This window comes from Berghia stephanieae, chromosome 3 (assembly GCF_034508935.2).
Source record: "Berghia stephanieae isolate SIO BIC M18660-M18661 chromosome 3, UCSD_Bste_1.3, whole genome shotgun sequence".
NCBI lineage: Eukaryota > Metazoa > Mollusca > Gastropoda > Nudibranchia > Aeolidiidae > Berghia > Berghia stephanieae.
This window is the reverse complement of record NC_088362.1, coordinates 56,924,290-56,948,395: the sequence shown is the minus strand read 5'-3', so window position 1 is coordinate 56,948,395 and position 24,106 is coordinate 56,924,290. Positions and strand designations below refer to the sequence as shown.

At 35.2% G+C, this 24,106-nt stretch overlaps 1 protein-coding gene across 2 annotated transcripts in view; it reads left to right on the top strand.

Moving 5' to 3' along the window:
- LOC144968052 (uncharacterized) overlaps positions 1-24,106 on the top strand; it is a 98,252-nt gene that overhangs the window by 55,527 nt on the left and 18,619 nt on the right. For both annotated transcript variants that reach the window (XM_078906020.1, XM_078906021.1), the window contains 22 exons: positions 2,298-2,482; positions 3,469-3,619; positions 4,468-4,602; positions 5,288-5,448; positions 6,035-6,127; positions 6,693-6,836; positions 7,249-7,318; positions 8,403-8,513; positions 9,001-9,135; positions 9,701-9,872; positions 11,457-11,617; positions 13,055-13,171; positions 14,036-14,137; positions 14,701-14,799; positions 15,068-15,248; positions 15,866-15,999; positions 17,566-17,640; positions 18,646-18,855; positions 19,817-19,941; positions 21,004-21,142; positions 22,088-22,273; positions 23,011-23,126. In XM_078906020.1, the coding sequence (XP_078762146.1) occupies positions 2,298-2,482; positions 3,469-3,619; positions 4,468-4,602; positions 5,288-5,448; positions 6,035-6,127; positions 6,693-6,836; positions 7,249-7,318; positions 8,403-8,513; positions 9,001-9,135; positions 9,701-9,872; positions 11,457-11,617; positions 13,055-13,171; positions 14,036-14,137; positions 14,701-14,799; positions 15,068-15,248; positions 15,866-15,999; positions 17,566-17,640; positions 18,646-18,855; positions 19,817-19,941; positions 21,004-21,142; positions 22,088-22,273; positions 23,011-23,126 (3,002 nt within the window). The remainder of the gene's footprint in view (positions 1-2,297; positions 2,483-3,468; positions 3,620-4,467; positions 4,603-5,287; positions 5,449-6,034; positions 6,128-6,692; positions 6,837-7,248; positions 7,319-8,402; positions 8,514-9,000; positions 9,136-9,700; positions 9,873-11,456; positions 11,618-13,054; positions 13,172-14,035; positions 14,138-14,700; positions 14,800-15,067; positions 15,249-15,865; positions 16,000-17,565; positions 17,641-18,645; positions 18,856-19,816; positions 19,942-21,003; positions 21,143-22,087; positions 22,274-23,010; positions 23,127-24,106) is intronic.

The following is a 24,106-nucleotide window of genomic DNA, read 5'->3' as shown; positions in this document are numbered from 1 at the left end:
TAAAACAGGTGGTAACAAAATTACTTGTTCATACCAACTACAGAAAAATCATCATGTTTGTTACGATACAACGAACAATTTTCTCATTCAGATGTCATTTGTCCATTACAAAACTTGAAGAATTAAAAGAATATATCTGACTTACTTGACTTAGATGCCTTTCGCGTCTCGACCGAAGGATCGGGTCGCCTTGGCTGTTTCCAGTATTTCCTGCGTGAGGTGTCTCCAATATTGCCGGTCCTCTGCTAGGGTTCTCAGATTTTCAAGGTCCCCTGCCGTTATGAGACTAATGCTTTGTCCAAGTGTTGTGAGGTTTTGTTTAGGATCAAAGGGAGTGTTGTGATCGGTCTTCCTCTGAAAAGGTTCCTGTGTTTTTGGAAGTATCCCGACATGGCTTGGTTAGCTGGTATGTTTTTGTCCCTGCGTAGTATGTGACCGAAAAGTTGCCATCGTTGTTGTAAAATGTCAAGGGAGATTGGTCTTTCTTTTGTGATCTTATAGAGTGATTCATTTGAGATCTTTTTTGGGTATTTGATGTCCAGTACTCTTCTTAGCTGTGTGCGATGGAAGGCATCCAGATGTTCTTCTTCGGATTTTGTCAACGCCCAAGTGCCGCAGTTATACAGAAGTACCGGTTTTACAAGAGCACGGTACAGTTTCAGTTTGGTTTTTCTCTTTATTTTGTCACCTCTAATCCATACATTGGTGAGTTTACTGAGTGCGGCGTTTGATAGCTGTTTTCTTCTTTGTACATCCTCGGTGTCTCCAATTAGTGAGCCGACTTTCTTTGTTCTTTTCCATTCCTCTTTGTTCCTCGATATTGTTGTGAATTCGGTTTTATTGGCATTGACTTGGAGGTTATATTTCATGAGGGTATTTTGTATGATGTCTATATTTGCTGGTGTTGATCCAATAAAATCAACATCGTCTGCATAGGCGATTTCTCTAGGGATTGCATTCTCAATATGAGTCGTTGGTTTTGGAATGACTTTTCGAACTTCTTTCAGAGCGTGTTCTAAGTATATTGTGAACAGAATCGGGCTCAGACTATCTCCTTGGGGGGTCCCAATGTTACTTTCGAACTGCGTCTGTTTTGTGGCCCCGTATATCCTTGGTTGTATCTTTGTGTTGCTGAGGAGAAATCGGATTATTCGGAGCTTGTCTTCGTCTACTATGTCTGTTAATATCTCCAAAAGTTTTCCTCTGTCGATCGTATCAAAGGCTGCGGACATATCGATTCCGGTTATTGTTATGGATATGTTTTCTTTGAGTGCCTTTGCTGCCAACCATTTATGTGTCCATACAACGTCCGATGTGCTTCGGTCTTGGCGAAACCCGCTTTGGCTATGTGATAGATATTTTTCTATTTTCGGTCTAATTCTGTTGAGGACAATAGTTGACAGTGTTTTTCTTATGGTATTCAGTAATGTTATTGGCTGCAGGTTGTTTACGGGTCCTTTCGTTTTTCCTTGTTCTCGTATTGTAATTCGGACACCGCTTTTTATGTCCCAGTCTTTGTGTGTTGAGAATGTTTTGTTCATTATGTTTGCAATGCTCAGATCCAGGGAGAAGGTACCGCAAATGGTCACAGACTGCTGTGCTTTGCTTCCAGTTCACCTCACTATGGATGTGGATTTCTCATAAATAAAAACTGCAGGGATTTGACTAGTGACGAATGGAATGTTTCGGACAGAATATGTGTTCTTGAGCTTAAGTGTAAGATCAATTCAAGGAACCAGAATAACAATAACAAAGACGATCACGGTAAGAAGACGTTCACTATCTTAATCGTAAATGTTTACGCACCAACAAGTCAACGCGCAAAACAATACTCAGAGGAAACTGATAAATTTTACAAAGACCTAGACGATACACTGAACAAAATAGGAAACAAATCAATATTAATAATTGCTGGAGATTTTAATGCCAAAGTAGGAAAACGTCTCGACAGTGACACACTATGTTTAGGATCATACTCAAAAGGAAAAAGTAACGATAACGGAGAAAAATTAGTCCAGTTCTGTGAACAGAGAATATATCTATTTATGAGATTTTGATGCTGTGTTATAATGCTTGTTTTTCTGGCCAAATTATGTATAACATATAATTATTCCTTTTGAGTTTGGGTTTTAAAAATCTATTTTCATGTTTGATGGGTGTGACATTTTGGGTAAAATGGTCGAAAAGGAGGGAGATGAGAATTTATTGTATTGATTGATGATGTAGACTGGGTCAAGAAAGAAAGTCAGGAAATGTGTTGTGATAAATTGTTCCTTACACATCTTTCCACATTGCAGGAGACTATCACCATGAAGGAAATACGTGAGGTGTACCAGGACAAATTGTCCTCCTTCCAGATCCAAAAGCTGTCACCACGTCCAGTAGCTGTAGGATCATACATAGAGGAAGATCCTAGGCTATCATTGTTTTCTTACACAATGGACGAAATCAACAGGCTGGTACTGCCCATGGTCAAAGACAAGTAAGAGAGACAGGGTTTCTACTCTTCTTATATTGTAAAATTTTTCCAGTGTGTATTTCTTACCGATAGATATCCTTCAGAGCCATGATGGAAGACGGGAGTTTATTCCAGTTTTGGTAACTGTAGATGGACAGTATCAATTACTTGCTACCATTTGGATAGGATACTAGACACTCAAAAAGTTCTTTCTGCCATATGTATCCGACTGAGCTACCCACTCACTGCTGGATAAACAGAGGGTCATAAAAACTGCAACCAAATCAGGGACAATGCGGGCCCTTTTGATTGAAGGAAAAATACTCTATCAACTGAGCCATCTGGGTTTTTAAGGGAAAGGAATCATCTTATTTTAAACCTAATGTTCGCACAATGCCTCCCCCCCCCCCCCCCCCCCAGCTACCCTCATGAAAATTAGATCATATTTGACACTTGTGAGATGTCTTAGAACCAGTATATATCATTTGTTTGTCTGAAATTGGAAATTTGAATATACAAAAAAAAAAAAAAAAAAAAAAAAAAAAAAACAGAAGAAAAAGCAGCATGCTATATATGTTATGATGCTTATTATTTTTGTTGTTATTGATGATGATATGCTGCTGCTGCTGCTGCTGCTGCTGATGATGATGATGATGATGATGATGGTGGTGACGATGATGATGATGATGATGATGATGATGATGATGATGATGATGATGATGATAATGATGATGATCTTTGTTTTGATCATTATCATAACCATCAATACTATTATTATTATTATTATTATTATTATTATTATTATTATTATTATTATTATTATTATTATTATTATTATTATTATTATTATTATATAGCCATAGTTGTACCATAAACACCTCCTTTTACTACAACCCACTGACATTTACAAATGTTATTGTTTTAACTTTTAACTTTGTTATGGTTTTTTTATTAAATTTTATGCATGGAAATGAAAACACAATCCTTTTTTTTTGTTTGATAATCAACAGGAAGGAAGCTCTTGGTTCCATGGGTAATGACGCCCCATTGGCTTGTCTCTCCCAGTTCAACCCATTGCTGTTTTCTTACTTCAAGCAGCTTTTTGCTCAGGTCACCAATCCACCCATTGATCCCTTCAGGGAGAAAATTGTCATGTCTCTGGTGAGGTTGTCTTATTTTTGTTGAAATTTAATTCCTCTTTTAGCTACTCCATTTTTTTTTCTTTTCCTGATGCTTTGCTTGCACAGAATATTATGTTTCTTTTTGGCTTATTTTGTTTTTCTCATGAAAATGGTGGAATTATTAACAAATGAAAAAAAAAGAGTTTTTATATAGCGCAATATCCACTTGAAATATCAAAGTGCTTTACAAGGAGTCACAGGCCAACAGCAACACTTAACATGTAGGACGAGACATGATGCATTTTTTTTTTTGGACAGAACAATGCTGTTAACGACCTGGTACTAATTTTGCACCTGAGTGCGGTGAGAGAATGCGAGTAATCGCCTTTTCCAAGGATTCAACTATGCGCACACAGGGCTCGAACCCAGGACTTTCCAATCCGAAAGCGAGTGTCATACCACAAGACCACATAACCGCACAAGAGATTTCTTATGGTGGTTTAGGTAAGGGTGGACATTTTTCATTATTACAAAATGTTGGCTTGCTTTCTTCATTGGAGACAAAGGAATAGTGTGCTCATATGTTTTCAGCAATTTATTCCTATATGGGCATAATTTATTCACTCCTGAAATATTCAGGTCAAATAATGATAATAATAATAATATATTGCTTAAAAAGTACTGAGGCCTTTCATTGAAATCAATTTTTCGACCATGTCTGTTTATTAATTTTTTTTTTTTTTTAACATCAATTTGATTTTTGATCAAATGTAACAAATTAAAACTGGGTTAGGTAATCTATTAGTATTTATTTAGCCAGGACATATAAAGATTAAAGAAATCCAGATTCTGTTGAAATATACTTAAAATCTTATCTCCCCTTGATAGGCATGTCCCGTTGGCCCAGAGCACAACATCCTGGAGCCCAGTGAGAAGCAGTGTCAACGACTGTGGTTGGATCAGCCCATTATTTCTTTGGGGGACATGGATTTGCTTCATGGAATGGACTATAAGGGCTACCGTGTAAGCTGTTACAAAATATTGCATCTCCTCATCCCCTCCCTATTAATCCTCATTTCCTCTCTCCCTTCCCAAATTAGAAAGAAAAAGCAAAATGAAAAACCACCTCCTCCAAAAAAACAAACACAACAAAACACCCCCCCTCCCGAAACAACACACACAGACTCTTACACACATGTGTAGGCAATCACACAAACATTGATCAAAAATAAATAGAACAGTTTAAAATTTACATCAATGAACCTCCCTCCCCCCCCCCCCCCCCAAAAAAAAAAAACCCAAAAAACAAAACCCAAAACACAACACCTGTGGTTATGTCTGGATGAGACTTTAAGGTGATCTCAAGCTAAGTACTTTGATGGTGTGCTCTTGGAATCTACACCTCTTTCCTATTTGAACAAATTTCCCTTTCTCTAACCTTTTCTTGGGTGCTTTAATTGTAATTCTAAAACTTTTTAGTACTATCCCATTTTCCTCTTTTTTTACTGACGCTGATATGACCTTTATGTGTTGCAAGCGCCGTAAAAACCCTTAAAAACAAACAAACAAATAAAATTTCTCTGGGAAAAACAAAATACACAAAACAAAATATCAGTGCAGTGAACGTTGTTTATTATTGGAATGTGATGGTCATAAAAAAAGTGCCTACTCATTTGATATTTATATTTGTTTATCCATGTGAATTTAGTCCAAGCAGATCGACATGACGTATCCAGTGAATGAGGGGCCTGATGGACTAAGACCTGCCCTAGTGCGCATGTGTCAGGAAAGTGTGAAGATAGCACAGGATGGCTATGCTCTCATCGTTTTGTCGGACAGAAAAGCTGGTGCAGATTTTATCCCTGTCAGGTGGGAAGTTATTTTTGAGGTGCTCAGAATAAAATATGAACATTTTTTGTATATATCTGATAAATTCGATGACATTGATTGTAAAACTGATGTATTGATAATGATAATGATATAATAGTGGTAATAATAATAATAATAATAATAATAATAATAATAATAATAATAATAATAATAATAATAATAATAATAATAATAATAATAATATTAATATTAATAATAATAATGATGATGATGATGATAATGACGACGACGACAATGATGATGATGATGATGATGATAATGGATGATGGTGATATGATGATGATATAAATAATAATAAAAATGACAAAGATGAAAATGACGACATCGATGACCATGATGATGATAATGATGATGATGATGATGACGATAATGGTGATGATGATAATCATAATAATATCATCGGATCTTTGTGATGTCATGGGCTTCCTAATCCTGGTACTGATGAATTTTGCATCAGAGAAATTCATGATATTTTGTCAGCTTACTCATTCTGATATCATGAATAATGAATAGTGAAGACATAACTATCAAAATATTGATTTCTTTTCCACTATTTTCCTTTCAGCTCTCTGCTTGCAGTGGGTGCCGTTCACCATCATTTGATTGAAAAGAAGCTGAGAATGAAGGTTGGAATCATTGTGGAGACTGGTGAGGCTAGGTAGGTTGATTACTATTAAAATAAAAGAAACTTGAGCTTTTATATAGCGCACTATCCACTTAACATGCTCAAAGCGCTTTACAAGGGGTCCCTGATCAAGAGCAACACGTAACATATAGAATGAGACATGATGCTTGTTAGGTGATATTACCATTTTTTCAGACGAGGACAGTTAAAGTTAGTTATGGCCAGGTACTCATTTTACACCTGAGTACAGTGAGAGAATGTGAGTAAAGAGCCTTTCCCAAGGCTCAAACCCAGGACTTTCTGATCCGAAAGTGAGTGTCATACCATTAGACCACATAGCCACATAGTTTACCCTCTATTGAATGAAGAATCTGATGTAGAATTGAATGATGATGACTGTGGCAGGATAGAAACGATTTATGACCATTTTCTGTGTTTTAGATTTGTAGTCTACCAGGAGAAATAAATATTGATAAGAGCTTTGTTTTTAGCATGGGATTTCTCTTTTTGGATAACAGCTATTTAAATGCATAAATGATTATTAATAACTTAAATAATATTTTATTTAAACTTTTTATTTATTTCTTACCAATACCAGAGAGATCCACCATATTTGTACCTTGTTGGGTTTTGGTGCCGATGCCATCTGTCCATACTTGGTCCTGGAGATGATGAGTCAGCTGAGGACAAAGGGATTGATAGAGGAAAAGTTTACAGACCAGGCCATCTACCTCAACTACAGGTCCATACCAATGTTGTTGTATAAATGGATTAAAAAAATAAATGCCACTCCCCCTGCCCCCCACACACCCCCGAAAAAACAAAAATAAACTAAAACAAAACAAAACAGTACTAAACAAGACAGACAATCAAACAAAAACTTGTATCTGATCGAATTCAACAATGTTGCAAGTAAGTTTCTATATTGACCTAAAAAAAGCATTGTGCAAAACAGGATGTCATTTATAAGATAAGATATACTTTATTGATCCTGAATGAACATTATCATAATATGTTACACATCAATAATTATCCACTACCAAACCCTATTTGATGAGACTTAAGAAAAAATCCTAATTAAAATTAAAAAAAAACTAAACATGAGATAAACAATACCAGCGATGACACCAATAAGTAACTTCTTTTCTCAACAGGGCTGCCTGTGCCAGGGGCATTTCAAAGGTGATGGCTAAAATGGGGATTTCCACATTACACAGCTACAAGGTCAGGGTTTTTAAAAATTTGTAAATTTCCACTTGTATGTCACTCTTGAGGGAGTCGCTATGTATTAAATTTTTATTAAAAAAAAAGAAAATCAAATTCATAATGGCTTGATTGTAGCTGAAGAGTGTTTACTTTTATTATTTCAACGATTTTGATCCAATTTGACATTTTATGTTGTTGATTATTTTTTTTGTATTTTTAAATATTAAAACAATTATTGTATTATTCATTCAACGACTAGAAGTCAAAGGCAACGGTTAATCATTACCACAATGTTAATTTTGGTGATTGGCTAAAACGGTTAATCATTACCACAATGTTAATTTTGGTGATTGGCTAAAACGGTTAATCATTACCACAATGTTAATTTTGGTGATTGGCTAAAACAGTTAATCATTAACACAATGTTAATTTTGGTGATTGGCTAAAACGGTTAATCATTACCACAATGTTAATTTTGGTGATTGGCTAAAACAGTTAATCATTAACACAATGTTAATTTTGGTGATTGGCAAAACGGTTAATCATTACCACAATGTTAATTTTGGTGATTGGCTAAAACGGTTAATCATTACCACAATGTTAATTTTGGTGATTGGCTAAAACAGTTAATCATTAACACAATGTTAATTTTGGTGATTGGCTAAAACGGTTAATCATTACCACAATGTTAATTTTGGTGATTGGCTAAAACAGTTAATCATTACCACAATGTTAATTTTGGTAATTGGCTAAAACGGTTAATCATTACCACAATGTTAATTTTGGTGATTGGCTAAAACAGTTAATCATTAACACAATGTTAATTTTGGTGATTGGCTAAAACGGTTAATCATTACCACAATGTTAATTTTGGTGATTGGCTAAAACAGTTAATCATTACCACAATGTTAATTTTGGTGATTGGCTAAAACGGTTAATCATTACCACAATGTTAATTTTGGTGATTGGCTAAAACGGTTAATCATTACCACAATGTTAATTTTGGTGATTGGCTAAAACGGTTAATCATTACCACAATGTTAATTTTGGTGATTGGCTAATTTTTTTCATTCACCTTCCATTTTGTTTTCCCCATCTCTAGGGAGCTCAAATATTTGAAGCTGTGGGTCTGCACCAGGACGTCATGGATTTGTGTTTTACCGGGTCAGCTTCCAGGATTGGAGGGGTTGACTTCACCGTCCTGGGGAAGGAGGTGAGTGCTTTGTTGGACTTTTCACCTTATCCTGCTATTTGAATCAAAGGCTGGTTTCTACTGCTAAGTGCTCAGACTAAGGCAATGAACATTATTAAAGTGTTTTATATCTATTGTTTTTACAAAAACACAATTATTTTTAAAAATATTATTTAAAAAATTGAGCAAACCAATTAAATCAAAGTCAAATTGGTTTCTTTTCATAAGAGAATATAGAATTACTTTCAAATAGAAGAACGGTTCAATTAATTATGTCGAAAATCAAAATATATTATATTGCCAAAACTAACAAAGCTTTTGAAAGAGAATGAAAATGTATCTTGTAAGTATTATATAATATTCTCTGAATGTTTTTAAGCTCCCCGGGGAAACAAAGAAATTAAAAATTTTTTTTAGTCAATTTAAGCTTATTTCAGTTTACAAAATCATAACGATTTTCATTTTCATTTGCCCCTCTTCACCCCCCCCCCCCCAAATCCAACCAAAGGCTGTAAATCGTCACAACTTGGCCTATATTCGCCACCACTGTGATAACCAGTTAGTGATGAATCAAGGCAATTACCACTGGAGGGATGGAGGCGAAAAACACATGAATGACCCTCTTTCTATTGCCAACCTACAGGTGTCCATATTTATTTTTTTTTACTTTGTCGTTAAATTTGATATTGATTATAGTGTAATGGAGTCGTGAGTGGATGAACTAATGGACAGTGGTACTTCATCTGAATGAAAATAGAATAAAACAATGAATAAATTTATTTTCTTCATTTATATGATTTGTCATTTTATGGAGTTAGAGAGTTGACGAGCTAGTGTGTATTAGTGCTGTAGGTCGCTTGTCTCAGAATCAAATATGGATTGAAATCCTTGTAGAGAAACTTACATTTTTTCCCCAATACTCTTGAGTTTTAAAGGCAATGTCCTTATAATCATGTCTGAAATTGACTTCTAAACGGTGGTCCTTCTTTTAACAATTTAATGTGTGTGGAAAGTATTGTTCAGTCAACATTTTGGATGTATGAATATGTAATTAAATGTGAATGGAAATAAGGAGTGAGGATAAAAGTGATAATTGTTTTTGATTTCCTGAGTACATTCATTATTTATGCCATTTATTACTTTTAATGCTTTATTTTTTTAAATTTTTATATTTTTATTTTATGAATATATATTTTTAAAACTTAAAGGATGCAGCTAGAAGCAACAGCAAGGATTCCTACAACAAATTTGTAGAGTCATCTTGGAAGAGTGCCCAAAAATGTACGCTGAGAGGACAGTTCGACTTCCAGGCCGCCAACAAACCTGTTGACATCTCAGAGGTGGAAGAGGCCAAAAACATTGTGAAACGTTTTTGTACAGGTATAGAAAGTGGTGGTTGGAGTGTCATGTATCAAACGTTTTTGTACAGGTATAGAAAGTGATGGTTGGAGTGTCATGTGTCAAACGTTTTTGTACAGGTATAGAAAGTGATGGTTGGAGTGTCATGTGTCAAACGTTTTTGTACAGGTATAGAAAGTGATGGTTGGAGTGTCATGTGTCAAACGTTTTTGTACAGGTATAGAAAGTGATGGTTGGAGTGTCATGTGTCAAACGTTTTTGTACAGGTATAGAAAGTGGTGGTTGGAAGTGTTATGTGTGAAATGTTTTATTTCATTTTACTTTCTAGTAAAATTTGAACTGTTTGATAAGTTGTCAAGTTAAAGATACTAACATTTTTAACATTCTACATGATTATTGATTGTCCCTATAAATCATCCCTACTCTTGGTATGCTGTATCTGCATGAGTTAGAGTCAATTTTTAAAATACTGTTTGGCAAGGGGTCAAGTAAGAGAAAACACTTTTAGCATTCCAGATGGTTATTAAGGGGTCCCAACAGCTCAGTTGAAAGAGCACTCTCTTCACATATAAAGGGACCAAGACAATCCCGGGGTGTAATCGAGATATTTTTTCGGATCCCCCACCCCCCTGTCCACCCAGCTTTGATTGGGTAGCTAGTTCTTTAAGAGCTGGTGGAAAATACTTTGCGATAGATTAGCACCCTATCAAAAGGATAACAAGCAATTGCTATGGTCCATTTCACGCTAATGAAACCTGGTAAACTCTGGCTCCATGGGCCTAATGGCTCTTAGGGTTTAAAAAAAGGTGCTTATTATCTGTCCTTATTGATCGTTTCTTTCTTCGATATGTTGTTCTACCTCCGGATAAAATGCAAATTTTTTCTATTTGAAGCTTGAAGAATTAGATAACAATAGTCAAATGAAATGGAAAGAAAATGGTCATTCAGAGCCATTACTTTCTGTCAGATCTAACAGACCCAGCAACCCAATCACTGCCGGGGTCAGAAAAAAAATTTCCACTTCACATGGGATTGATCTCGGTACCTCTGCAACAAGGTCCTTTAAAAAGAGGAATGAGAGATGAGAGCTCTCATCTCTCATTCGTCTATAGCGTTTCAGTCATGTTTTGTTGACAAATAGGAAACCCGAAACGTCCATATCATTTGTTTTTGTTAATTAAATTAAAGCTTCCATTCCTTTTCCATTTCCAGTCATGTCTCTTCCTCCATGTTTCGTCTTGCTGTTGGCCAGGGACCCCTTGTAAAGCGCTTTGAGCATGTTTAGTTGATATTGCGCTATACAAAAGCTCAACTTTAAGGGGTCCCAATAGCTCATTGGTAGATCACTAGCTTAACATGCAAAGGGACTGCGATCAATCCCGGGTTAAGTCGAGATTTTTCTTTTCAGCTCTCTCTCCCCCCCCCTGTCCACCCAGTAGTGATAGGATAGGGTTGCTGGGTCTGTTAGATACGGTGAAAAATACTCTTAATAGACTAACGTTCTATTGCTTTTGTCCATTTCACGCTATACAAACCGAGATAACTCTTGACTACCTTTATTTTCTATTCCATTTGACTATTGTTACTTGTTTGCTCTATTGCCAGGTGCCATGAGTTTTGGCAGCATCTCAATCGAGGCTCACACCACTCTGGCCATTGGGATGAATCGTATCGGGGCCAAGTCAAACACTGGGGAAGGAGGAGAGAACCCAGAGAGGTACCTCAATGAAGATCCTGAATTCAACGCCAGGTCCAAGATTAAGCAGGTAACATGCGGCTATGTGGTCTAGTGGTATGACACTCGCTTTCGGATCGGAAGGTCCTGGGTTCGAGCCTCGCTCGGCACATAGTTGAGTCCTTGGAAAAGACTCTTTACTCACATTCTCTCACCGTACTCAGGTGCAAAATGAGTACCTGGCCGTTAACAGCGTTGTCTTTGTCCGAAAAATTGTAATATCGCCTAACAGGCGTCATGTCTCGTCCTACATGTTAAATGTTGCTGTTGACCAGGGACCCCTTGTAAAGCGCATTGAGCACGTTAAGTGGATATTGCGCTATATAAATGCTCACAGAACAGCGCTTGTAAAACATTCTGCCCTTCTGCACAGCATCTTGACATGTCTTTACCTAGGTATCAAGGATGCCCTTTTTTTCTGGCAATAGTAGTAGTAGCATATGGCTACACCTCCAAATTCATTTTGGCAATCCAGCTTAAAAAAGTCTTCCTCTGCCCTAAGAACTGTTTCATAGTCACCTTCAAGTTTAATTACTGGACAGTGGAGGACGATGTGATTGCTGGTCTCTGGAGCTGCCTGACATTTCGAAAGGTATTCATTCAATGAAGGCATATAGATAACACAACAAACGAATGTTACCAGGAATCACCCATGATGTTGTTTAAATGATAAATTGGAAATATCATTAAACTCTGTCAATGAAAAAAAAAAAATATGATAGTGTCTGAAGAGTGGTTTAAACCAGGGACTCCTGAGATTACAGTGCAACACCAAACCACTCGGGATCCCATCCCCGCAGTACTCAAAGTTTTCTGAAGAGAACTTGAAATTGACATTTTGCCGCAGACAACTATAGAAAAGTTTATCTTGTTTTGCCAATCCTTGAATGGAGTTGTATGATGTGGGATCCACAAACTCAACAATAAGACAAACGACTTGAATGCATCTAAAGAAGAACTTGCTGATTGGTCTGTAACAAATACATAAAAGTACAAAAAAGATGTGGCGAAAGTTGTTGAAAAAAAAAATAGATGGATATCACTGGCTGAAAGGAGAGACTAGTGGAACCTGAAGTCATTCATTAAGAATTAAGAATGAGATAACAGCATCCCAATGGAAAATATAAAGATTTAAAATAATAATTTTTGGCCGCTTTCCACATATCAGTGAAAAATTACATTTTGATATTAGTTATTCAATTAATGCATGTTTTAGAATATGTTGGAGATTAAGATAAAGGGAGTAAATCTGATTCATGAATGAACAACACAAAATAAACGATGTTTACTTGAGAAAGGCCAAAGGCCGAAACGTCATTTATTTTGGTGTTGTTCATTCATGAGTCAGATTTACTCCCTTTATCTTAATCTCCATTTTATTGACTCATTTAGGCACCTCTTTTTATTAGAATATGTTGTGTGACAGAAAAGGGTTTTACCAATTTCCCAATGACTAATTTGTCTCCAGGTTGCCTCTGGTCGTTTTGGTGTGACAAGTTCATACCTGACTCATGCTGACGAGTTGCAAATTAAAATGGCCCAAGGGGCCAAGCCTGGAGAGGGTGGTGAACTGCCAGGATATAAGGTAAAGTGGTACTAAGCTGCTAGAAGTTGTGGACTGTAAAAAGTAATAAAAATGAATATAACAGCTTCAAAAAAGAACAAAATACCAGAAACGAACGTTTAGGCTCAAAAGCCTTCTTCAGCCAACTACAAAAAACAATAAAAATATAAATAAATTATTAGAAACCCAAATCGTTGATCTGAAGACGGGTTTTGAAATCGAAATGTTCTGTGTTTGGTATTTTGTTCTTTTTTTTTTAAAGCTGTTATATTCATTTTTGTTTATTACTGGATATAAGGTATCATTGTCTACAATATCATTCTTGTTAATGTTTCTAATTCCTTTGATGTTGAATTTCATTTGGAAGAGTTTTTAAAATTTTTATGTTGCTCAGTGATGCTCCTGAAAGAAAAAGAAATGATGAAAGGATGCCTGTAATGGTAAAACCCAAAGTAGCTTGTGGAATTAAAAGGCTTCCGAAGTGGAGACCCTGTCTTGATGTGTTGTTTATATATTATTTTAAGCTTTGAATCAAAAAAGAAGAAGATGCCGCATTGTAAGATTCCATTACTTTACAGTCAATTGAAATTTGGATAATTCATCAAACAGATTTTCAATGTTAATAGAAATCACTTCTTTTGTAAAAGCAGACATTATAGTTCAATAATCTTGCTAAAGGAAAAAGCAAAAGTAGGTCTCAATGCAAAGCCTTTTCCGCTGCCATTTACTTCACCGGATAAAGTAAAAGTTTTTATTTTTTAATTAATGCATTCCATGATGTTAAAAAAATGATCAACATCATATTTCTAAAAGTTGTTAATGATCAATATAGTTGGAAGCTTCATAACTAAATGTTTTTAAAAATTTATTTTTCTTTTCATTTAGGTGACCAAAGACATAGCCAAGACTCGCCACTCCATTCCTGGTGTGGGTCTCATCAGTCCTCCTCCCCACCATGACATCTACTCCATTGAAGATTTGGCTCAGGTATGGCAGGTCACAATTATGCAGATTAGATTTGGACATTTGGGATTCACTCTTTGGATTCCAATTTTAAAAAAAAATCTTTTTATTTGAGAAAAAATGAGAAAAGGGGAAACTGAGGGATGCATTGGACTCGTTTCTAAACTGGGCCATATTGATTTAATTTAAAAAAATCAAAAATTGGATTTTATTGAAAATAAATGTTTACATCTTATGCGTGTGATGTGAGATCATACGTGGTTTTACATCTTCTATCATGTCATTCAGAATTAGAGATGATTTTGAAATAATGCTCTGTATGTTTAACGCAAGTTTTCATAATTATTGAGAAGATATTTCTCTGTGCTGTGCTTTGATGCACTGTGCTTCATTTAATTATTGGATTGGGGCTGTCACCCTTTGGGGCTGTGTCAATTGTACTTCTTCATTTTTTGATAATTTGAAGAGATAATGAAATTAACATTTTATTCATTGTATGTTTATTTTAATTTTAAACGATTGAGTCTTCCTTAAAGTGAGACATTTTAATAACTACCAATTTAATTTTTTCCTTCAAATTCTTTCAGCTTATCTATGATCTGAAGTGTGCCAACCCATCTGCTAGAATCAGTGTCAAGCTGGTGTCCGAAGTTGGTGTGGGAATTATTGCTTCAGGAGTTGCCAAGGTAAATAACGGGTCTCTTTTTCTAGTATGCTGCAGAGTTAGCTCTTAGACAACAAATCTCGTTTTCAGAATTGTCAATCTATTCAGTTTTCTAGAAATTAAAGTTTAGAAAAAAAACGGAAGAAGGATTTTCAACCCTTACGATGATATTTTGTTATTTATTTTAAGAAGTCTTTCAAAATATCATTAAAAATTTTTTTATAGATAGTCGCACAAAAATAAATTTGAATACGACTGACAATGGGCCTTCTCCATATTATCTATCCTAGGGTAAAGCTGAGCACATCACCATCTCAGGCCATGACGGGGGCACAGGTGCCAGTAGTTGGACTGGCATCAAGAATGCTGGTTTGCCATGGGAACTGGGCATCTCAGAGACTCATCAAACCTTGACCCTGAACAATCTTAGGTCAAGGGTCGTCCTGCAAGCTGATGGACAGATTCGAACTGGTGAGACGTTTTTTTTTCTTCTGCTTTTCTTAATTGGTGATGTTTTTATTATTCTAAAATCTGTTTCCACAATAAGTCATGATTTGATTGACATGCGAAGTAGTTCTTGTGATAATAACCTGCTAGAAGCTTTGGACTGTAAAAAGTAGTCCGTACGAGACATAAGAATCATGGGGTAAAAATCTATCCTCGTTGATGGAGCTTTAAATGGAGATTAACAGTTGCTTATTACCTTTTGGATAGGACACTTTGATTGGTAAGTATGAAGGAAACAGGGTGGCTCAGTCGTATGGTCTTTGCTTCATACATGAAAAGTACTGGGTTCGACTACCCACTGCGGTGCGGCCTTGAGCAAGTCAATTTGTTCTAGCTCACTTTATGGTGCTGCACTGCGACTGACACCTGGGTAATTCCAGTTATCCCTTGGAAAAAGGAGATGTATAAAGGAATTTTATTTATTTTTTTTATTTTTAAGAAGTACTTTAGTACTTACTGTTTAAAAGTTATTGAATTTTATTTATTTTTTTTTATTTTTAAAATGTACTTTAGGACTTACTGTTTAAAAGTTATTGAGTCAGAAATTGCATCATTTATTATGTTTCATATATTTTTTTCAGGAAAGGATGTGGTGGTTGCTGCCCTATTGGGAGCTGATGAGTTTGGATTTAGCACAGCCCCTCTTATTGCCTTGGGGTGCACAATGATGAGGAAATGTCACTTGAACACTTGTCCAGTCGGCATTGCTACTCAGGTAAACATCATTTTGGATGCGACATTTCTTCTCAAAGGAACTAAAAAACAAACAGAAAAAAATGATACGTGATACATATGTAATATTTCAGGGCCTCAGGATGATTGTACGTTGATTCTTAGTATAACATGTCCTTAGGATGTTATTATTGTTGTATCGTGGTCATTGTTATTATTATTATTATTATTATTATTATTATTATTATTATTATTATTATTATTATTATTTATATTATTATTATTATTATTATTATTATTATTATTATTATTATTATTATAATATAATATTATTATTATTGTTATTATTATTTTTTAAATTATTAATACTATTTTTATTATTATTATCATCATTAGTATCATTATAATTATTGCCACTACTGTTGATATTACCCATCGTGATTTATTGGTTTCGTTTACTAATTTTTTCCCTTCCCTCCTCTTTCCATTATGTTTTCATCAAATTTTGTAAAGTAATGGCTGTAAATTAAATTGAATTGAATTATAAAGGGGGAAAAAAAAAGAAGAATATCATTGTTGTTCCATATCTGATTTACATCAACACCCCCCCCCCCCCCCCGCTTTGTTTTTTTTAAAAATTCCTCATAGACTTGAGTCTCTTTTGTGTTTTGGACATATGAATTCAAAGGTTTATTTAAGGCAATTGCCAATATAAAATATAGGCCTACATTTACATAGAATTTCCAATCAGTACAGACATATGCAAGGACATGAGTTATTTTTTTCTTCTGAAATCAGAAAAATTGGCATTTTGCTAATGGAAAGTTTGAAAAACCATTTCATTTGTATTATTGTTTTTAAAATTTTTAAAAAAATTTCCAGCCTAATATAAAAATCAAAATTTAATATTGCTAATGGACAGCATAGCCTCGAGTGTGTTCTGAGATTAGAACGCTGATGGTTTGAAATTATTTGTGACCCATCGTCCCAAAACAGTATTATATGGTGGTGGTTTAAATGCTAGAAATTGTATTTATTGTCAAAAATATGCTACCCACTTTCTCAAAGTGGTATTATATTGTTTCGAGCTAGATGGTGGAAATGAAGATTATGACCAAATATATGGAACTTTAAGTTGATTTCTATTTGTTATTGTTGAGAATAAATACAATTTCTTACATTGCAAAAAAAATCAAAGCTCGTATTTCCTATTATTTTAATCCAAACTTTACTTATAGGGGTACGATTCACCCCGACATAATACTATTTTGAGACAATGGGTCAATATGAGATTTGTGCCAAGTCTCTTTTTTTAATGTGTTTTATTGAGGAGAATGAATAAAATTCCTTAAATCGATAAAAAGTAAACTTTTGCATTTCGGATTATTTGAATTTTGACACAATGGGTCACATTTGTCAAAGAAAGGAAGATTTGGGCATCGGTGTTTTAGTTTAAAAACATATTTTCTATTTGTTTTTCTCATTCTTTAATGAATTTACATAGTTGTTTTTCACTTTTGTGAATAATCGAACCATTTTTGCCTGTGTTCAACCAATCAATTTTTTTACATTGTTTCAACATGATGATGAATTATTTATATCAATTCAGGATCCAGAACTGAGGGCCAAGTTTGCAGGAAAGCCAGAATACGTTGTCAACTATCTCTTCTTGATTGCAGAAGAGGTAAGTACATTTCGGTTGCTGTTAAAACGAAATAAAACTTGTGACATTTTAATGACGTTTATGGTAACAATTTGTGTTCAATTCTAATACATTTTAAAAATAATTGATGTCTTTTTTTTCATATAAATTGACTGACCCAGTCAGACTGAGCATTGTTGTGAAGTTGCTTATCTAAAATAAATAAACAAAAATAATGGAACTTTCATGATAGCCTGTTGAGCTCTTCAAAGATCTCAATATTACTCAAAAACTAGATATCAGCAAATAGGTTGTCCCATAAGTGAAAAGTAATTGGGAAAAGAGTGAAGATAACAATCAACATAGCATACCTGTCTGCTTTTACGAATTGTCTGTAATCGTCTTACGAAAATGGAAGAAATTTATGGATTTTGATTCACAGCAATTTTCTGGCAGTGTTAGAGAAAATTTCTTTTTGTTCTTAAGTTACTGTGGTGTTAAGAGGAAAAAAAGTGATCACATTATAAGTTAGGAACCGCTCAGTTGCACCCATTATGATAGCTAAGTTGATCATTAACTTGTAATGGTGGTTGTCAATAACAGCAAAAAGATCACCCTCATACCATTTTGTAAATACAACTCGAAAAGCTGAAGGGAAATAAAGGTCAAAAGGCTCTATAACAATTTCTAGAGACCTCCTTGATAATAATAGTAAATGGCATTTATATAGCACTTCACCCCGTTGTCACAGGCTCGACGTGCGTTACAGTGATGTAAAACAAAACATAATACAGTAAGACAATAAGACAAGTGTAGATGGAAACGTGATACGAATGCAATTTAACAACAAGAAAACATGATAATAGTATAGCAACTTATGACTATCATTAAATATCATTGGAAATTTTGATCATCATCAATGGCTTGCCTTTTTCATTAAAAGTTAGATGTGAGATGTTATTTCCTTCAATGGAATGATGATTTACTAATTGGTTGCTGCCCAATACTAAACTTTGTTTACATCTCATTTATTCCTCAAATCAAAAGGTCCGTGGCATCATGGCAGAGCTGGGGTTCAGGTCCTTCCAGGAATTGGTTGGTCGTGTGGACAAGCTCAAGTTCTCACCAGATCCTTCAAACCTCAAAGCAGGACTGCTGGATTTCTCCAAAATCACCACAAACGCCCTTGACCTTAGACCAGCCACCAATATCAGAGGCGGCACTGAAAATCAAGACTTTAGTCTTGAAAAACGTTTGGTGAGGAACCCGCTTTGTTTTAACTCAAGACTTTGCTGATTTATTTATTTAGCTTCAAAAATCTGTAACTTAAAAAATTTTTTTCTTTTTTTTTCTAGAGAGGACAGAGATATTAAAATGTTTTTATTCATTGTTAAAAACCTACCCTTTCAGTGTGATATAAACTTAAAAACGTTGCACACACACACATGCACTTGCATACACACACACACACACGCACACACACACACACACTCAGAGAAAGTGAGAGAGAGAGAGAGAGAGAGAGAGAGGGAGAGGGAGAGAGAGAGAGAGAGAGAGAGAGAGAGAGAGAGAAAGAGAGAGAGAGAGAGAGAGAGAGAGAGAGAGAGAGAGAGAGAGAGAGAGAGAGATTTCCATCAATAAACAGTTTCTGAGTTTTAGATAGATCGAGGGGAGGGGGGTGGTAGTATAAACACATATACAATGCTTTATTACCTTTTTAAAAAAATCCTATCCCTTAGAATTTCACACTTGTCTTCCAGTTCAAAGTCAACGGTGCTTAAATATTCTTGGAGTAATGCGATAAAAACTCCACCACTGTGAAGATATTTATATTCTGATATATTGCGTTGTTGGGTGGAAAGTATTTGTTGTCGTTGATTAAATTCTTGGTTGGTGATCCAGCACCTATGATGATGTCTAGCTTCTGACCGTTAGCGTTATTGTTTAATTCTATAATAAAATGATGCACTGTATACCATGCTAAGATAGATATAAAATTCCAATAAGAATACACAATGTTTCCATTGAAAAATCATAAAGCTAGGCAGACGTGACTTCGCACATTATGAGATTTTACAGGGTTTTTTTTGTTGTTGTTTTTGTTTTTCAATTTAAGTTTTTTAATCTTGTCAGATACTTTCTTGTCATTAAGTAAAATGGCATTCCCTATTTTTTTTTTTTTTTGAGATATGTGACACATGAATTTTAATTTCCCCAGGACTACAAAGTGATTGAGATGACACGTGACGTTTTGGATGGCAAAAAAGAAAATATTGCCATAGATCTCCATATCACAAACGAGGACAGGTGTTTTGGAGCAACTCTTAGTCATGAAATCTCCAAGTAAGTTATAGTCATATTTTTACAATAATTCATTCAGAATTGAGTTTTTAAAAATATATCATTTCTGTACAAGCACCAGATACAAATTTACCTATTCGCAGCTATGTGGTCTAGTCGTATGACACCCGCTTTCGAATCGGAGGGTTCTGGGTTTGAGTCTCGTCTGTGCATAGTTTAGTCCTTGGAAAAGATTCTTTACTCACATAATCTCACGGTACTCAGGTGTAAAATGAGTACCTGGCCGTTGACAGCTTTGTCTCTGTTGGAAAAAAAATTGCAATATCGCCTAACAGGCATCATGTCTTGTTCTACATGTTACTTGGTGCTGTTGGTCAGGGACCCTTTGTAAAGCACTTTGAGCACGTTTAGTGAAAACATCCGCTTTTATATTTTTAAATAAATATTTTTAATACTAAATATTTTAACACTAAATTATTGCTTACACAATTACAATTGGATGGAAAAGATTGTGAGTATCCGACTCCAAATCTTAACATATCATATCCAGTGTCATCTAAACTTTGAGCTAAAAATTTAATTTTGAAATTTTAGTTGCTGCTTGATTAGATACAGTCACTGACAATACGCTCGACGATATAAATATTGTGTGTTTTTTCTATTCATTCATTGCATGTCTTTATATCTGATGATGATAAGCTTTTCCAATTAATTAATGAAATTCGATTTCATTCAAAATGGAGTAGTCCTGACAGACCAGTTAGTATCGCACGCATTCACTTCACACGCAAAGGGACAGAGATCGATTCTGGGTGAAGTCGAGTTTTTCTCTCTGATCCCCTGTCTACCCAACACTGATTGGGTAACCAGGTCAGTTAGTTCTGGCAGAAAGTACTCTGCAATAGACTAACGTCCTATCCTAAGGTAGCAAGTGATCACTATTGTCCAGAATCAACTTTGGCTCCATTGGACTTATCGCTCTGAAGGACTACTTTTTATTTTCAAAATATGTATATCAGAAAAAATGTCATTTTTAGGACCATCTATAAGTGGATGGATCTGTTGGAATGCATGAATTTGACATATATTAATTGTCATTCCCAGAAGGACTGTAGAAGACGGCCTTCCAGCCAACTCTATTCGTATCAACTTAACAGGATCCGGGGGTCAAAGTTTTTGTGCCTTCCTGGCCAAGGGAGTGACAGTACACCTGGAGGGTGATGCGAACGACTACGTCGGGAAGGTAATATACATTTACTTGTTGCTGTATAATTGTATAATAGATATATGCAGGTTTATTTAAAGCCTTTTACAGTTCCAACATGTTCAATGTATTTTTCTGTGTTTTAAATATTTCCCTTATTGGTCTAAATTAATAAACAGATACGCAGATTTATATAGAGCCTTTACAGTTCCATCATGTTCAATGTATTTTTCTGTGTTTTAAATATCTCTCCTCTTGGCCAAATTGAAACAAATTTCCGTTCCATAAACTACAAGTTACCTGTTAGATGCTTTTTTTACCAGCATTCTTGCAAAATATTCAATGCTTTTAAGCAGGCACTTAATCAGACCTAAGTTGATTAGATCATGTTTTATGTGCCTTACTCAGGGACACAAACCCTGAGCAGGACTTTCTTGCAAACATCATGACTCATTAAACGAATAGGCTTGACTAAATTATAAGATTATATACCATACCATTTGGCCACCGAATAGTCATCAACTTGTGTGGCTATGTGGTCTTGTGGTATGACACTCGCTTTCGAATCAGAAGATCCTGGGTTCGGGTCTCACTTGGCGCATAGTTGAGTCCTTGGAAAATGCTCTTTACTCACATTCTCTCACTGTAATTTGGTGTAAAATGAGTACCTGGCCATCAACAGCGTTGTCTTTGCCTGAAAAAAATTGTAATATTGCCTAACAGGCATCATGTCTCGTTCTACATATTATGTGATGCTGTTGGTCAGGGACCATTTGTGAAGCTCTTCGAGTACGTTTAGAGGATATTGCACTATATAAAAGCTCAATTTAAATTTAAACTTTTTTTACCTAAGCTTCAATGGGTTAATGAAAGCATTTTAATTTTTAAGTCTATGTTTGATTATAACTTTGTTGACAAAAGACTTGTTGGAAGTGTTTTTATTCAATGCAGGAGATTTTATTTTTGTGAATTTTTGTTGTCCAGGGCCTTTCAGGAGGTGAGATTGTTGTTCGCCCCCCAAAGACTGTCCCAGCATCCTTTAAGACAGAAGACAACATTGTGGTGGGCAATGTATGCCTTTATGGAGCTACTAGCGGCAAGGCTTTCTTCAGAGGACAAACCGCCGAACGGTTTTGTGTCAGAAATTCTGGGGTCACAGCTGTGGCAGAGGTATGTTAGACCATTCTTCTGGAAACTATTCCAGGGGGTGGGAGACAAGTGGTTAAGGCATTGCACTGCGACCCCGAAGGTCAGAGAGATTTCAGGCGCTTTCATTTTCTTTTCCTTGGGCAAGAATATTAACCCCAATTTGCTCACTTTAGACAACATGGGTGATTCCTGTTGATATCAGACATCTTGTTCGATGGATTATCTGTATTCCTTCATGGAATGCCCAGGGCGACAGCATCCAATGGTGCTGTGGTGGAAGGCTTAAAAAAAACAAAAAAAAAAAAACAAAAAAAAAACAGAACAAAACAAAACAAAAGAAAAAGCATCCATAATAAAAAAGGCAATCCTGCTTTGCAGTGAATAAAGGCCAGAAACCTAACTACAGTTTAACTCACTAATTCTTTTTACCCTTGTTGGGTGACACAATGATTTTCAAATGTCAGTTGTCAGTGTTGAATAAGGCAATTTCATTTTGAAATAATAAAGCATGGATCTTAGTTTAAAGGTTTTGCCCACATATATTTTAATGTAATTTTTACTTTAAAGTAATTTTGACAAGTTTTTCATTTGTCCTTTTATTACTTTTGATAAATGAAGTGAATAATTTAAAAAATATTTATGATAAAAAATAATGCGAATTTGTAAAATCTTCATTTCCGTTTTACTGCTAATCTTATAAACGATGTAAGATTTATAAATAGCCTCTTCTCCATTTGTGACTTTCTCATCCTTTTCAGGGCTGTGGAGACCACGGCTGTGAGTACATGACTGGAGGAAGAGTTATTGTCCTTGGATTAGTGGGACGTAACTTTGCTGCTGGTATGTCTGGTGGCATTGCTTATGCCTATGACATGTAAGTACTGTATATTATACATTATATGAATTTACCCTTTTTACCCATTCACGCTGTATTGTTTAATATTTTTTGTTTAATCTTCTGAGCGCTTAAATTGATAAATTCTTAAACTTTTAAACCAACTCTTGGAGTTATTATGCCTACGCCATCCCCCCCCCCCCCCTCCATGCTTGCCTTCATTTGGTATTTTGTTGTGGTGACCCAGATTGCTAAATAACATTTAACCCTTTAACGGCGAGACTGTATATCTTCATATAGATGAGTAGATATGCAGGCTACTTAACATTTTCACCAGGAAAGCAGTTATAAATATCCCCTGTATTCCTCCCCAAGGGTAAATTTGTCTTTAGGGTCTATTCCAAAGGAAGACTAGAATAACCCAGGCATCAGCCATAGCGCAGAGCAGCAAAGGTAGCTAGAGCAAGGTGACTAGCTTAAGGCCACACATGAACTGGACCCCCTCACTGTTACAGCTCTTTTGATGAAACTGATTAACTAAATATAAGGCTAGAGTAAAATTGAGTCCAGCATATGATGTGCTGAAGCCGAAAAAGACCAGAATGAAGAACTTTCAATTCTTGTTTTTCTTCTTTTTAAAACTACTTTTTGAGTTTAAGAAATTTCTTTTGTTTTCCTGAACAAAAGCATTTTACTTTAGATTATATAAACTCTCTCCCTACCAACCATTTTCAAGATTTTTACTGAAATGTCATACTGATATAATTGAATTTTAAATCTCATTTTTAAAAGCAATACTCCTATGGCCATACATAATATTGTTGAGCAAAACAAGCTTTACAAAATAGCATGAAGTATTTGTAAATATAATAAAGATTTTTGTTTCAAATTTTATGATTTATGAAACAAATTGGAATTAGATTAATTTTGTGTGTGTAGTAAAAAATTAGACGAATTTCCTACAGTTGGTAAGGAGAACAAAACAAGAAACTCAGCATTTAATTTTGAAATCCCCCACT